The 16,504-nt window shown below is 40.9% G+C and overlaps 1 protein-coding gene across 2 annotated transcripts in view; it reads left to right on the forward strand.

Moving 5' to 3' along the window:
• The window catches only part of COL7A1 (collagen type VII alpha 1 chain), a 294,429-nt gene that overhangs the window by 240,624 nt on the left and 37,301 nt on the right, over positions 1 to 16,504 (forward strand). For both annotated transcript variants that reach the window (XM_077451699.1, XM_077451698.1), the window contains exons 83-95: positions 2,214 to 2,249; positions 2,353 to 2,379; positions 4,117 to 4,149; positions 6,359 to 6,421; positions 6,516 to 6,551; positions 6,671 to 6,751; positions 7,769 to 7,837; positions 9,349 to 9,384; positions 11,333 to 11,374; positions 12,883 to 12,927; positions 14,048 to 14,092; positions 14,167 to 14,202; positions 14,292 to 14,351. In XM_077451699.1, the coding sequence (XP_077307825.1) occupies positions 2,214 to 2,249; positions 2,353 to 2,379; positions 4,117 to 4,149; positions 6,359 to 6,421; positions 6,516 to 6,551; positions 6,671 to 6,751; positions 7,769 to 7,837; positions 9,349 to 9,384; positions 11,333 to 11,374; positions 12,883 to 12,927; positions 14,048 to 14,092; positions 14,167 to 14,202; positions 14,292 to 14,351 (609 nt within the window). The remainder of the gene's footprint in view (positions 1 to 2,213; positions 2,250 to 2,352; positions 2,380 to 4,116; positions 4,150 to 6,358; positions 6,422 to 6,515; positions 6,552 to 6,670; positions 6,752 to 7,768; positions 7,838 to 9,348; positions 9,385 to 11,332; positions 11,375 to 12,882; positions 12,928 to 14,047; positions 14,093 to 14,166; positions 14,203 to 14,291; positions 14,352 to 16,504) is intronic.

The raw sequence follows: 16,504 nt of genomic DNA on the forward strand, positions 1-16,504 counted from the left end.
TGCTAAGGGTGGCCCAACCAGTTATTAGGTTTAGGGGGCAATCACTTTTTCACACAGGGCCATGATGGTTTGGATTTTTTTTCACCTTTAATAATAAACACCTTCATTTACAAATTGCATTTTGTGTTTACTTGTGTTGTCCTTGACTATTGTTTAAATTGGTTTGATGTTCCGAAACACTTAAGTGTGACAAACATGCAAAGGAACAGGAAATGAGGAAGGGGGCAAACACTTTTTCACACCACTGTATGTAATGACCTACACCTATAGCAAGGACTTTATTCAGCTTTCAAATGTGAAAAAGGAAATTGCTCTCAGAGAACTTAAATTGCCCCTAGAGCCTCAATAGACATAAGTTGATAACACAAATGAATACATACATAAGTGCAGCAGTAAACATAAAAAGTGAATTAGCAAAAGCAAATATGATTATGATCAAAGCATATGGAATTAAGAGGCAGTGATAAATCTCAGATCCTCTTCCTTGTGGGGATCACCATATCTCAGATCATGTAGCACCCACTTCTCCCGTGAACCATCACCGTGAAAGAGGGGCAGATGCGTTTACCAAATGGAGTGGACTTCAGTACCATAAGTATGGAGTCGGTCACGCTCTATATGTCTGTGTTGTCCAGATCAGAAAAAGCAGGCACCTTTCACCTGGGAACAGTCAGAATGGGCAATATACCATCAGAGTAAATCCGGTCACACATATAAGATTAGAGCCGATAGCAACTCGGCATCATCAACTGATATCCATGCAAGAAAAAGACAATCCTACATAGTGTAAAACTCTAGAACAAAGTTTATTTAAAACCTAAAATGAACACTCACATATGATGAGAAATCAAGAGTATATATATGAAACAATCAACCCAGGATAGCTAGACAGCCAATTCCTAGTTTGTAGAATGCAATGACGTCACAAGCAAGGCTCCACCCAATACGTTTAATCATAAATAATGTTGTCCAGGGCTCAGGAGCTATGCCCAATCGCCTTTCAACTTTCGTCAAAGCTGCACAATTTGCTATTATCTACAGGCATCCCTTCCATGAACAGCCATTTATTTTGTAAAAGTGAACTTACCCTTTCAGCGTCCCAGTCTCAGAGCAAAACACTGTATATGACAGCATTGCTTTATAGTAACTTATCAAATTGTAGCTTGCACCGAAAAAGGAAAGCCGGAGAATAAATATGTAATGGGCTGCTGTGGGACAATACAGTCTGAGACATTTCTACCTTCAAAGACTTATACTTGGAACAGTACAGAGGATTATTAACTGGGAAGCAGAGGACAGTGCATAGAGGAGGTGTTGTATTATTACTTGACATAGAGGCTTCTCTACTAGTCCAGAATAGTAACCAGAGTACAATCTGATCCTCGTACTTGATTTAGTTTTAATCAAGAAATATGTAAAATGGTAAATCTGCAACAGTGTATATCAGGGGTTTCCAACTTGTGGCCCATGGGCCACATAGGGCCCGAGACGGCTATGAATGTGGCCCAACACGAAATCATAAACCTACTTAAAAATGTTGAGTTCCTTGGAATTTTGAAGAAAAAATTTACAGTGTCTCTTTACTGGACTTTAATAAGTTTTAGATTCTCAAAGAACAATATCCCACTCTTCACAATCATGCCTCATTCATGTCATTAGTTTTTGGTAGCACCTATATTTGTGAGCATCTATTTCCAAGGATGAAGCACATGAAGGGCAAAATTAGAACCAAATATCTGATGAACGCCTTAAGAATTCGTTGAGAATTGCTATTACATCCATCCAACCAGATGTTGATGCGTTAGTTTATCAAAAACACATATTGCACTAGTTTTATGTTGCCCTCTTTTACTTTTATAATAAAAAAATGAAAAAAAATACGTTTTATTACTCAGAAAGGTACATTATCTATGTCAGTGATCATTAACTTATGATCTGCCCAACTTTTTCTGCTCATCAGCTATCCTTATTCTTAGTGTATTTTATGTGTGGCCCAAGGCAATTACTTTTCTTCCAATGTGGCCTAGGAAGGTCAAACGGTTGGATACCCCTGGTGTATATGTTGCCTTTACCACAGTCAGGGAAGTGGACCCTCGGCTGACAATTCTGCAATATAACTGCGACTCGCTTCCTGGCTTAATAAATATGCGTCACAGATGTGATTAGAATGTAGCAATGTAACATATTTATTCTGTATTGTTATGTACTTGCAGGGTACCCCAGGAGAGCCAGGTCAGCAAGGACCTTCTGTGAGTTTTTTTTTTTTTTTTTATGTTCATCCCTTATATCTGTATTTACTTAACATGGATTTAAAAAAATGTATTCATGGATATTTGTTTTGTTCTTATACAGGGTCCCCCAGGACCTGCTGGACCAAAGGTAAGTAACGGCATGGACAGAGAGGATTTCCATAATATATGTGGCCAATCAGTAGCTGGGGAAGTGTTTCTCAACCAGGGTTCTGTGGAACCTTAGGGTTCCTCCTGAGGTTGAAAGAACTTGAGCAGTGAGCAAAGGGGGGTTGATCTCCTCACTACACCGACCACCAGTGAATGAAGGCAATCTTCCTCAACCAGGAGAGAGCAGTGTTTCTCAAACCAAGGATCCATTGAACCCTAGGGTACCTTTTGAGGTTGCCAGGGGTTCCTTGAGCAGTGAGCAAAGATGGGTTTATCTCCTTACTACACTGACCACCAGTGCATGGGGTCAATTTTCCTCAACCAGAAGAGTGCAGTGTTTCTCAAACCAGGGATCCATCGAACCCTAGGTGTTCCTCTTGAGGTTGCCAGGGATTCCTTGAGCAATGGGCAAATGTGGGTTGGCCTCCCACCTACACTGGCCACTAATGCAAGCAGACAATTTTTATTTTTTAGCTACCAATGTAAGGGCTCACTTCCACACTGACCACTAATGTTAGAGGACATCATAGTTTTTACTGTCTATATCTCTGTTTTGCAACTATTTATTTCAAGAATATTACTGAAAATTATTTTGTAGGGGGTTGGTAAAAAAAATTATCTGCACTTGGTGTCAAATACGCTAAGTATTCCACATTCATTTTTTTAAAACTTCTTCATGCTAAGCTGTAAGTATTATCTTCTTTTGCGGGGGTTCGATGAGAACCTGAAAATTATTTCAAGGGTTCCTCAGGGTAAAAAGGTTGGGAAAGGGGTTAGTTTTGAATAAAAAATTGGAAGCGCAACAAAGTTCCACAGGAAACAGTTCTTCATCGGGGCTAAAAGTGAAATGAGCTGAACAAAAAAAAATCAATTACATATATTACAATTGTTATGGTAAATGCCATGATGGGTGAAGATACAATACAAAGCAATTTCCAGAGAGGGACCCGTATGGGATAGTATATATTTGGAATCGGATTGTTATATTTGAGATCAGAATAGGAATGTGCAGAGTGGAAATTGCAGGTACACCCACAGGGAAAGATTGAATTGTCTCTTATAAAATATGACTATTCAATATTGTATATGAGTGAGAAACATGCACTTAGGCTGGGTTCACACCGCTGCGGCAGCGAGAACCGGATGTGATTCGCACCGCACTGCAGTGCAAATCACATCCGATCTCTGTGCGATGCGAGTTCAGCCATACAGATAGTATGGCTGAATTCGCATCGCACCCGCCAGAAACTCGCACGGGACCCTTTTTTTGGTCCGCAGCAGAATCGGATCGCATGGGTGTTCACACCATGCGATCCGATTCCTGTCCGAGTTTGCAGATCGCACTGCGATATGCGAACTGATCTGGGGGTGTCATTAACATTTGACTGACACTCCCAGCAGTCCACATAGGGCAGTGTGAACTGCCGGCGGGAGGCATGCAATGCGGGAAAACACTGCGGATTGGCGGCGTTCCCGCATCGCTTCAGTGTGAACCCAGCCTTAATGTTTTAGAACTGAATGGGTTTTGAATGTTGCAAAAATCCAACAGGGGGCTTGCTGTAGGGAAGAGTTAGAACATAGTGGCATCTACTGAAGCTCAAGTGTTGGCAGCAGTCCTCATACCTTATTATCTACAAACAATAAAAGAACTGTAAAGCCTTCTTTCCATGAATGAAATAGTTTATATCTATGAAAATGATGATCATTGTGTTTACAGGGCAGTGCAGGAGAGCCTGGTCCCAGTGTACGGGTGAGTTGTACATCACTATTGTTTCCTTTATATATACACAGTTTATTAACCAACTGAGTTTTTGTTTATGCTATTACTCTGTAAAGCTAGACATACTGTACATGCTTCATTTTGTTGTGTTGTACTGCTTTTTTCTGAGAGGTGAGGTGGGAAACAGCAAAATCAAAAGCAGGGGTGTCAATGCGGGCCGCATCTGCTTTATGGTTGCCCTCAAAGGGCCAGTTGTCTTTGTAAGACTAGATGTCCAGAGCACCTCTCCCACTCCTTACATGAGATGTCAAGAGCATTAATCACAGAGCAGGAGAAGCCACATAGCATAATATTGCGAAGGAATTTTCATTTAATATAAAATTCGCTTACAAATATCAGGAAAACATATGCGGATTACAGAAAGCACAAACTAACGGGCGGCTCTCATGGGTGATGAGGGCTCTGGGGTGAAGCTAGAGTGTGACATCATCACACAGGAGCATGCCAGGTGGTACTGAGCCTGTGTACCGCTAAGGAGGCCTTCTCGTTCATATCAGTGCCTGACCTCACAAATGCGCTCCTGGAAGAATGGTCAAACATTCCCATAGACACACTCCTAAACCTTGTGACAGCCTTCTCAGAAGAGGTGAAACTGTTTTAGGTGCAAAGGGTGGGCCAACTCAATATTGATTGAACCCTATGGACTAAGACTGGAATGCCATTAAAGTTCATGTGCATGTAAAGGCAGGCGTCCCAATACTTTTAACAATATAGTGAGTGTGTGTATATATATATATATATATATATATATATATATATATTCATGGATTTGACGGTCCGCTTGACATCTCCCTTGGGTGCTTCCATCAATATACAGCTTCCTCCAGTCTGGAACCAGGGACCAGGTTTTATAGCTGAATATTGCACCCAAGGACTAGATAACACTAGCTTAGGTGCAAACTGGAACTGACTTTATTGTAAAATCACACAGAATATGTACCATGCAAGATCGGGTAACGGCTTGATCACATTACCCTAGACAATTATCACATCTAAGGAACAGCCAACATAAATGTACACAATATGCTAATTAACAACAAGCCTTGATTAGTCAGGGGTGCCCAGACAATCCGGCAACAAGCCCACAAACATAAGTACATTACACATTACTATATGTATAAACACATAAACATCTCACAATCATTTTATAACAAAGTAAAGTAGATACAAGACTAATCCCATAATGTAGGAACCTCCAGGAGGATAAGCCAACAGACAGCAGCAATAGTTGACCCGGTTAACTCAAATAACAATGGGAATTCAAACCTAGGAGACACACAATGGCACAAAGACACTTAACACATAACACCTTAAACAGGAGACCGAGCATCAGGTTATTTTGAGTCCATTATATTAACATCTATTCTGAGTCTAGGAGGACAGAGGTGAAACAGTCATTGCTGGTTTGGGCACAGAAGCCACAAATGTGTATCCAGGTCCTAGGTTCCCTGGGTCTGTGTGTTTAGGGGAGACATGAACTTGAATCTGAATTAAAACTACTCTAGAGGTCCCCCCGGCACACACCTCCCAAAGAGTAAAGGTCCCTAAAAAGCCAGGGCTCATATTCAGTAGCCAATCCCCTCCAAAAGCCTCAGTCCCGGTTGAGTCTGTCACAATGGACATGCCCTTTTTTAATGCATTGACCCACAATGTACAGAGGGGGTTCATTATTTTGGTGAGCTTAAGCAGATATGTGTTGTGGTACTTTGTGTAGGTGCATTGGGGTGCCATTCTAAATGACTGGCAACATACCACACTATTTATCATATATTACCCAAATTCATAGTGTCAATAGGCTCATTGTTTTACCTTCCTCCATTTTGCCCTACTCTAACCAAGTGTTGGTTAAGAGCTCCTAATTTTTTGGCGAGGGGTCAACCTTGATAGATATGTTGTTTTATTTTTACTTTATTAACTATGATTAGGAGTAAGAGACTATTACATTTTTTAACAGGTATTGCAAATCTTATCTGGCTACAGATTAAAATAGGCAATTTTTAAACATATTTAAACACATCACAAAAATGCTTTTCTAGCAGTTACCTGTACAGCTTTTAATGGTACTGGAACTTTCAATGAAGTATAACTCATAGTTTCCCGAATTAGTTACAGAATTATGAATCTACTAAATCCACCTACTACATATACGGAATGTGTTCATTCTGTTTTCATTTTACAGGGATTGCCAGGTCCACAAGGGGTTGCTGGACCTCCGGGAATTGCTGGTCTTGCTGGACAAGTGGTGAGAACATACATATACCAGTAAACTTTTTGTTCAGCTGTATTGATAAGCACAGTTCAGAATTAAATTATTAATAATCTATTTTCACCCCCAGGGCCCACAAGGACCTCCAGGAGTTGCTGGACTAGTGGTAAGTCTTGGGACCATTGCCCCCACAGCTGTGCCATATACCGTAAATGTTTCTTTGGTGAGGAATCCACTTTCTATTAAGTATATCCAAAAAAAAGGCATGTTGTTTACTTTTTACAGGGCGAACCGGGAAAGAACGGGCAGCCTGGAAGGGATGGGTTACCAGGAAAAGACGGGGAGCCTGGGCTTCCTGGGAAGATGGTACGGTATCTACCAAGGTTTTCAAAACTTGCCTTTATCTCAGGATTGCATTGTGACAAAAGAGAAGCGAACTCCATTCAAAATAGAACACTGCTAGACTAAATGTTCTTATGTATCTCTGAAACTCAAGTTGGCCTGCAAGGCCTCATCATGGTCAAACAATTCTGGATTTGCCTAATATTTGTGCATTTGATATTATGGGTAACCCCTCTAGATAATGCGACTCTATTGTTTGGCTTTGTGATGGACATAACCATTGGCCATAAATAGGAAGTCTTAGGGGTGGGTCTCACTGTTACTGTGAGTCTTGGATATACTGTACAGTATATAAGAATCCAGCAACTGATTCATCTTGCCATCAAACTAGATTATAAATTTGGGGTTGGATTGGAAGTCAACCTAAAAAAATTGAGCAGAGAGACTCTAGTTAAATATGAGAAATGTTTACTTAGCTGTGTTCCTTCATCAGTTTGACACCTGATGTCCCAGCATAATGCATTCTGCTACCTGTCTGAACTGCTTTGGCAAAGGGGAGGTAGGGAGGCTCTACAGTCCAGTCAATAGAATATTATACGTAGCTGAAAGCACTCAAAGATGATACAGTACCAGGATAAATTATATGCTGTATCAAGGGTACAATGCCAAGGAGCAGTCAGTCACCAAAACACCAAAATTGTGTCCAAGTTCTAAAGAAAGGGGATATTTATGGACCCCTTAAAATGCTTTGGTTTCTCCAATGTCGTCTTTCAGTGAACCAAAATTAATATTAAAAGTTTTTGAATTCTCAGACCTCATTTAACGCTACCATTTGACTTTTTACAATCAATAAATATCTGGCAAAAGTTCTAATACATTCATCCAATCCAATAGATCTATAGATGTTTTTACATTTTTGTTTTCTAATATAAAATCAGCTTGTTTGGCCACGGTGCTACAGGTGATCAATGAGTTCACTTTGACCAGATCACTATATACATCTATGTCTTTACATTTTAGATGTGATTTTATCCTTTTTAGGGTATTTCTGGTCCACCTGGTCCTGCCGGAGTCAAAGGAGAAGCTGGAGAAGCTGGAGTTCCAGGAGAGGTAAATCATCAACTGGCCAACACACTTATTGCCTTGCTAGTGTGGAACAGCACTAAGCTTCTGTCTTTTCTGAATTTAGAAAACAAGAAAGCTTATTATTAGTAAAATAATCTAAAAGCATTGAAAATACCAGAAAAAAAAAAAAGGGCAACCCAACCAAAAGGAAGGGCTAAGCCACTGGAATTAGATATTAAAGGGTTGTTTTTTAATAAACCCTTTCCCACTGAAACCCACCTTAGTCTCACTCCTCTGAGCCATTGGACTTTTGAAGCCATTGGAAATGCTCATTGTTTCAGAACATAGGGGAGCCTGTGACCTTCCCCATAGCTCCCAAAATGCAGTGCAATACAACCATATGAAAAAGTGGAGAAAGTCATTATAGTGGAATTCCAGTATTCCCCCACCAATATATCTTGTACAGGATTAGACTCTGTGCTCCTACAAATGGATGGGGGAGGCCAGAAACACAACAAATGTGAGTTACAGTGGGGGGACACATATTTCTAAGGTCATAGATGATAAAGTTAGCTAATCTTAAAAACATAAATAATAGACTTTAATATAAAATTTTCACCTATTATTAACTAAATATATTTGGTAATACAGTTATGTATGTTTAATTTCTCAAAAAATGTATGGTCTTTTTTTATACAGACAACAGAATATTCATAATCAGTCGAAGGCCCTGTTCACATCTAGCTAAGGCAAATTGTCACGGTTTTAGCGTGTTCTTCAATGCGGGTTATTTGCTGCATTTATGGTGCAGTACCATTCATTGGAATTGGCTGCTCTGTGCTTCAAAAATGTGCCAAAGCAGCTCTTGTCTCTTTGGACCTGACTTTGGTGTGATTTGGAAAGCACATTTTTTTAGCTTTTTCTGTGTGTTTTGTTGCGTGGCCTGTTTCTTTTGCATATTTAAGGTGCCATTAACAATAATGGCATTGCCACCCCCCCTCCTCCCCCAACATCTGAGTCCGACGGGCCACTTTGTTGTCAACCTAACACTCCATCTGTCTTTGGTAGTTTAGAATCGGCATTTGGGCCTACCTTTCCTATCCATTTATGTTTTGGTTGGTATACACGCACTTTGGGTTGTTCCTAGCTCCCTATGGGGTGTGCATTAATGTTATGTTTTATTTTTTGTGCTCCCACATATTATACATGTCCTTCGGACCGCATATTTTTACATTTGTGGCAATGTTCAATGTGATATGTTATTTTGTCCAAAATAAAGATTATATATATATATATATATATATATATATATATATATATATATATATATATATATATATATATATAAACAATAATAGCACCCAAACAAACATTGTGTACATTCCGGAAACACACAGTTCTTCCACTGATCCTAGAACGCCCGCATATGAACGGGACCCTACAAAAAAAAAAAAAAAAAAGTAACATTTAATTGACATCTTACAGAAATTTAGACTGTTAATTGTAGTTCACTATTGTGCTAAAAGGTCAAATAACTTTGTCCTTTTCACTCTCAGTTTGTTGCCGGAACTCCTGGGTCTAAAGGAGAGAAGGTAAGAAACACACAAAGCTATTTTTCAAACAACTAAATGCAAAATTGAAATATGAATATGTGAGTTGTCTAACCTTTTATGATATTTTATACTTATGTTTAGCCTCTGACATTCCCACTCTCAGTTTGAAATATAGTTTGTAAGGATTATAGGAAGGTCGTGTAAAATGAGATTATAAATTGTGACTGTTGCATTTTCACATTTACATTTAATAATTTCTAAATTAATACATAGGGTGGGTTCTGGGCCCTCACTAACCTATGTTGCTGCAGGTACTGCGGAGTAATTCATCCTTAAAATGTACAATAGAAACACTAAAATCCTAGTCTAAGTCAGTTCTGTTTACCCTGTAACCCCTTCCCAGCAGTGGCGTAGTAGCTCAGTCCACTTTACCTTGCTTCCCATTCCAAGCAGTATCTCAGCAGCTCAGATCACCCGGCTTCCCCTACTAGCAATTGCTCAGCAGCTCAGCTCTACTGTTAGCAGTTACTTAGTAGCTCAGCTCCCTCTGCTTTCTCTGCCAGCTGTGATGCAACAGCTAAGTGCCTCTTGCTCCCCCTACTTAGCGCAGCTCCCCTTGCTTTCCCCTTCCAGGAGTGATTTAGCAGCTCAGATCACCCTGCTTCCCCTCCCTACAACGACCCAACAGCTTTCCATTATGATAATTAGACATGTGCGCATAGGTGTGCGCACAGGGTGTGCTGGGTGTGCCTGGGCACACCCTAATCACCCTACGCTGTGCCAATTCCCCCTGCTTCCTGGCATCCCCCACTCCCCTCCATGCAGTGATGCCAGCTTCTCCTCTCCCACTGACTGCTGTGGGGGATGTTTCAGGATGGATGAATGAATATATACCGTGCGTGATCTGTATCGATCGCTTCTGTGTTCATTGTTAACTGAAGCATAGCGAACTATGTGTACTATACTTCAGTTTGTGAATGAACAGGAAGCCGCTCAGCAAAGAGCACTTCTCATTCGTTCACAGTCCAGTGCAGCTGAGGCTGCAGAGAAAGGGAAAGGGGAAGCTCTGTCCTCAGTCACTTTCTCTCTGTTTAGACCCTTGGTATTTCACCAAAGCCCCCCTACAAGGCTGCTAAAGAAATTGTAAAAATAATAATAATAATAATGTAAAAAAAAGTAAAAAATAATTTAAAAAATAAAATTGTAAAAAATATTTTTTTTAAATAATAAAAATAAAAAATACTGACACCATCCACTTCCTAACTGACACCGATCTCTGCTCTGCTGACACCATCCAATGCTCCGCTGATCTACACACCTGTGTGTTTATGCTCTGGGGTGCACACCCTAATGCAATAGGCTGCGCACACCAATGCATGTGCGGTTTGTTTTGTTCCGAATTAATATTCGGACAAATTTTTCGTTATTCAGAGATCTGGATATATCGGAATAGTCGAATTACAATATAACAAATTTTACCGAATACTCTGAATAACGTAACAAAATTCGAAATGAAAATCGAATGTTACATTGAACTCCAGTCGAATTCTAACTACACTACACTTTGAAATCAAAGACTGTGTGTGTTATTAGAGTCTCATTTCAAAATAGTGCTGTTTTTGTTAAAGCGGAGGTCCACCCTAAAATGGACCTTCCGCTCATCGGAATCCTCCCCCCCTCCGGCGCCACAATTGCCACCTTTCAGGGGGGAGGGGGGTGCAGTTACCTGGATAATCCAGGTAACTGCACCCACTTCCGGGATAGCTCTCTGCGGAAAGGGGCGTAGATTCCGCAAGTGCCCGCAAATGCACATGACTAATGCTAATCAGGAGTACAAAGAAAAGGGGAACAAGGTGACGTAACAATTCTGACTGTAGTATATTCCGTATTACGTTGCTTTTTAGAATTGTCTTTACATATGTATTAAAAACCTAAAGTTATTGATGACATTTTGTGTCTTATAAATTTGAATATTTTATATTATCAGGGAGCTCCCGGTGACCAGGCTGGTGGATTACCAGGTGAACGGGTAGGTTCATATTTTTACCAAAAGCTTTTGATTATGCAAAAAATTTCTAGATACCAATTTCCTGCATCAATGTCCATTAGGTAGACATACAAGGAATTTTATAGACAAATAAATATGACAACATTAAAGTGATTGTAAATGATCACCTTGTAAAACAACCCATTCAAATTAAAACTGAAATGAAAGACAAAAGATTTGTGTATAGATATAAAAAAAAAAAACATTATAAATACCCTTTTTCCTCTTTTTTATAAGTGATCACATTCCCTCTGTTCTCAACTGCATAAGAGCTAGAGGGGGAGGAGAAGCAACAGTACACTGAGCTTCCCAATGAATGGCTGTGCAGAGGGGGGCTTGTCAGGACAAGTTTGATCATGGGAGGAAAGCAGGCTGAGTTCCAAGCAGAGCTAGAGAACTGAGCACGTTGTGTTCTCCTGCTTAGCGTGGTCAGTTTTTAATAGAAAAGCAGAGGGACTGGCAAGAACACCAGGGATTCCACACAAAGGAAGCAATACAAAGAGAACAGGATAGGTTTTCATAGAAGTACATAGTACAGTAGGCGCATATCAGGAATATGAGATGTCGGGGTAACAAACTTGTTAAAGAGGTGTTCCACCTGGGGAAAAAAAATTAAATACTGTAGCTGCTGACTTTTAATATATGGGCGCTTACCTGTCCAGGGAGCCTGTGATGTCGGCACCCCAGCCGATTTTCAGATCAGGTGCTGCCGCCGCCACCTCCACTAAGGGAAACCGACAGTGAAGCCTTTCGGCTTCACAGCCAGCTCCCTACTGCACGGAGCTTGCTGCGTTTTCTAACTGGCCTGGCAGCGGAGGAAGGAGGAGGGGGGCCGAATTTCCGAGGGACGGCGCTGTGGCGCAGTCTCCTAAAAGTGTGGAAGGGTACCTCTCAGAAATAGGTAGCCATTCCCCCCCATGCCTGAAAGGTGCCAAATGTGCCATCAGGGGGGGGGGGGGGTGAAGATAAGTGGAAGTTACACTTTTGGGTGGAACTACGCTTTAAGCTCAAAAAGAAACATCAGCAAATGAACCAGTGGTTACATCAATTTGCCAGTTCCTGCTAGCAATCTCTAGAATTGTTCCATTGTATTTTTTGTTACAAAGATGTATGTATTTCCTATGCTCCTCAACTCCACCTAATGGCCATAATGTGGTATTTCACTACTTCCCATAAAAAAGGAACATTTATTCAGAATAGAGAATAGCCTAAAGAATATATATTTTTGCCCAATTCTCATAGAGAATTGTAGATTCACTGGATGAATATGCATTTTTTTTTTAAAATGGACCCCTTGGAATCCTCTGAAGGAAATGGGGGGTCTCTACATGTCTATGTTCCTGAGCTTGCAGAAGCTTTTAGACGGTTTTGAAAATTGGTTTGCACAATGATTCTTTTATATGACTTTTTCTTTATACATCCATTCTTTTTGTCAGTGCTGTCTTATTACCAAGTGTATGTAAGTAACTCTATTCCATGTTGTATTGTAGGGTGAAAAGGGAGACCGAGGCCTACCAGGTGGAAGAGGAGAGAGGGTAAGCAGTAAATGATAAATCTCATTTTAAGGTATATAGAGTACTGACGTAAGAGGATATGTAATAGGTATTAAATCAGAAGTCTAGCTAAGCTTTAAACAGAGTGGGAAAGGATCTATTGCTCAAAAGGGTTTGGACCCGTATAGGATTTCTTGCTGCCTGTGCCTGTGACCTGGTTGATGAGATCTCCTCTTGATTAATTTTTCTCTGTCCATTGCTGATCGAAGGAAAAATAAATTGGCTTCTCACCAAATTTTCCCCGTTGTGAAAACATATATGTGTGCATGTCTGTAGTAGGGACATTGGGGGTTATTTACTAAAACATAAAGCATAATCTAGTGCAGCTCTGCATAGAAACCAATCAGCTTCCAGGTTTTATTGTCAAAGCTTAATTGAACAAGCTGAAGTTAAAAGCTGATTGGCTATCATGCGCAGCAGATTTTGCACTCTCCAGTTTTAGTAAATCAACCCCATTGTAAGATCATTTTCTTTAGTGAGTAGGGACTGATGTGAAGGTTCTCCACGTCTTTCATGACCCCTTGAAGAGCATTTTGGCTCTACAGCAGTGTTTCTCAACCAGGGTGCCACAGCACCTTAGGGTGCCCTATGGTCTTCTCAGGGGTGCTGCAATGCATCCCATATTTTTTCACAGTATCGTGCATTTCCATGGTGTAGACAGGCTGGCTGAGGACTCTGATGTGAAAGTAGACAATAAAGAATAGAAATGTTCCTCTGATGTAAAAGTAGGACACTGGGGACTCTGATTAGAAGAGGTGGTGGCTGAGAACTCTGATGTTAAAGGGGGTCTCAGAACTCTGATGAAAAAGTGAGGGATCTACGACTTTGATGTGGAAGGCGGGACTGAGGACCCTTATGTAAAAGGAAATGGGGAAATGAGGACTCTGATGTGAAAGAAGGGGGAAGACCGAGGACTCTGATATAAATGGAAAATTCTAGTGGGGAAGGGGGAGGATCCGTGATGTGATGTATAGACCCCATTTAACACTAGGTTGTCTAGAGATTTTGCATTTTTTTAAAAGGTGATGTGACTAAAAAAAGTTTGAGAAACGCTGCTCCACAGTATATTCTTCTCATGCCCTTTTCTCCCCTTTGCCACTAGGGGGAGCCAGGGAAAAAAGGAGATTCAGGAGATCCCGGAGAAAATGTAAGTTGAAGTGCCACAGAATAGGGTAAATTCTCAGACAAGTCTGTGGTTTAATGTTTATGTTTTTCATTCAGGGGGCCAGAGGACCTCCTGGACTAAAAGGAGATAAAGTAAGTTCTAGCTCTCTGCCATGAGGTCAAATGATAGACCCATCACTGTGCACATTCTTAAAAAGGTAATATACACTCTTAACTTTCAGGGTGACGTTGGAGCTGGGTTGCCTGGACCTGCAGGACAATCGGGACCACAAGGTCTAAAGGTATGTAATAAATTATAGATTGATTTTTTAAACCATCATTCCATATTAACTTTTTCTTGATCAAGAACCTTCTTGGGTCAAGAGAGCTTCCATAACTTTTACATGAACATAAAGGATTTTATTGAGATAAAATATGATAAACATACAGACAATGCAGGTTCCAGCAAAACCTTTTTGTCACATACATACATTCAAAAGCACAATATCCACAGATTACAATGCAAAACAAATCATACCAAACCCCCCCCCCCCCCCCCCACGTGCCAAAGCAAATGCATCATTATACTGCCGTGCAATCAATCAAACCTCTCAGAGTACACTGACATGTGGGTTAAAGAAGCAATCTATCCAGAATTAGGTCTACCAGAGATAATCCAGGGGTGTTCCACCTTGAGGACCACATCAGATCAAATTTAGCATGACGGCCCCGATGTTGAAATATATATTTCTCCAATCTCAGGGCAGCTCCCATTTGGGTAAATCATTCCTGTACAGTAGGATCCTCAGTCGCCTCCCAGTGTCTATGAATGAGCTTATGGGCTTGAAAAAGAGCCCTAACAATTGCCTTTTTAGGGTTATCTTCAATTGGTAGGTCATCAAGGATTCCCAATATACACGGTTTGGGGTCTATTGGAACATCGACCTGAAATACGTTATTAATTGTTGTAACGGCTCCTGTCCAGTATAGGTGTAGCTTTGGGCAATGCCATAGAAGATGGAAGAGGTCCCCATGGTCTCTAGAGCACCTAGTACATTCAGAGCCTTCACCTATGCCCATCTTATGCAGCCTTGCAAAGCGTAAGGTGTACAATGTATAACTGGGACAGCTGTTGTGCCGTGTTGAGAGAGCACAACTGTATAGGCTGCAATACCTCCTCCCATTGGTCCTCCTCAAAGGCACCCACATCACTCTCCCAGTTGGTCATCACTTTGGTAGGAAAGCTAGTTAGAAAAATGGATAACAGCATAGAGTATGTCCTGGAACTATATAAATCCCTTAAAGTGGGACATCTCAGTCATGTAATGAAAAACAGGGGCCGGGAACTGTGTACACAGAGCACTACCTGTTTGTACCTTAATCGTTTCCTCCAGCTGTAAATAAGGGAAGTACATTGATGGGGCAACCTAAATTTAGCCAGTAAGTCTACAAAGGAGCAGCATTTACCATTAGAAAAAATATGAAACAGGTGTGTAAGTAACACCATGAGATTTCCACCTCCCTGCACGCCAGGGATTGCAATTCCTTATAGTACCTATTGTTCCATATATGGCTATACCCAGTGAAGCCATTAATATCCGGAAACTGTCGAACTTTATTACACACTTTTTGCATCATGACATATGTAGGAAAGAGTTTGTTACATTTGGAAAAAGTTAAAGCCTCCCGTCCCATGGCTACACTATGAGTACCCGTGACATGCCGTAGAAGGGCTGTAGTTGGATCTTCAGCAACCCCCTCACCATGAAACTCCTTGGGCATAGCTCAGGCAATATGTTGCAGATGGGCAGTCAAGTAATAAAGCCAGGGATTAGGGAGGGCCACGCCCCCCGCCTCCTTAGGTTTCTGAAGTTGCTCCAACCTGATCCTCGGGCGTTTATTAAGCCAGATGAAGACACGGAGTAGGGAATTAATAATACAGAATATTTTAAGAGGGGCTACCATGGGGGTATTGTGCAGAATATATAGAAGTTGTGGCATAAAAATCCTCTTGATGAGGTTTACTCTGCCTACTAATAACATTTTCAATTTGGACCATATTTTAGTATTGTCCCTAATGCGGCCTAGTAATGGAGAAAGATTAAGGGATACATAATCACGTGGCTGCAGAGTGACATAAACCCCCAAAAATTATATGTAGAGGACACTGAGATGTCATGGAGTGTAGGGCCCTGATCAGGGGCAGAATCTAACAGCATAATCGACCAATCCCGAAAATATTCCATATCGTCTGATAACTGACATGGCTTCCCTTAGGGATACTGAAGTATCTCCCAGTAACAACATAGCATCATCTGCATAAAGCATGAGTTTTTCATGTATCATATTTAAAGTCAGTTATTAAAGGGTTAGAGCGAATCAAAGCGGGCATGGGCTCTATGGCTATGGCATGGGCTCTATGGCTATGGCAAAGAGTAGGTGGGACAAAGGACAA

Source organism: Lithobates pipiens, unplaced genomic scaffold, assembly GCF_037356315.1.
Source record: "Lithobates pipiens isolate NorthernLeopardFrog02 unplaced genomic scaffold, aLitPip1_a1.2 Scaffold_23, whole genome shotgun sequence".
NCBI lineage: Eukaryota > Metazoa > Chordata > Amphibia > Anura > Ranidae > Lithobates > Lithobates pipiens.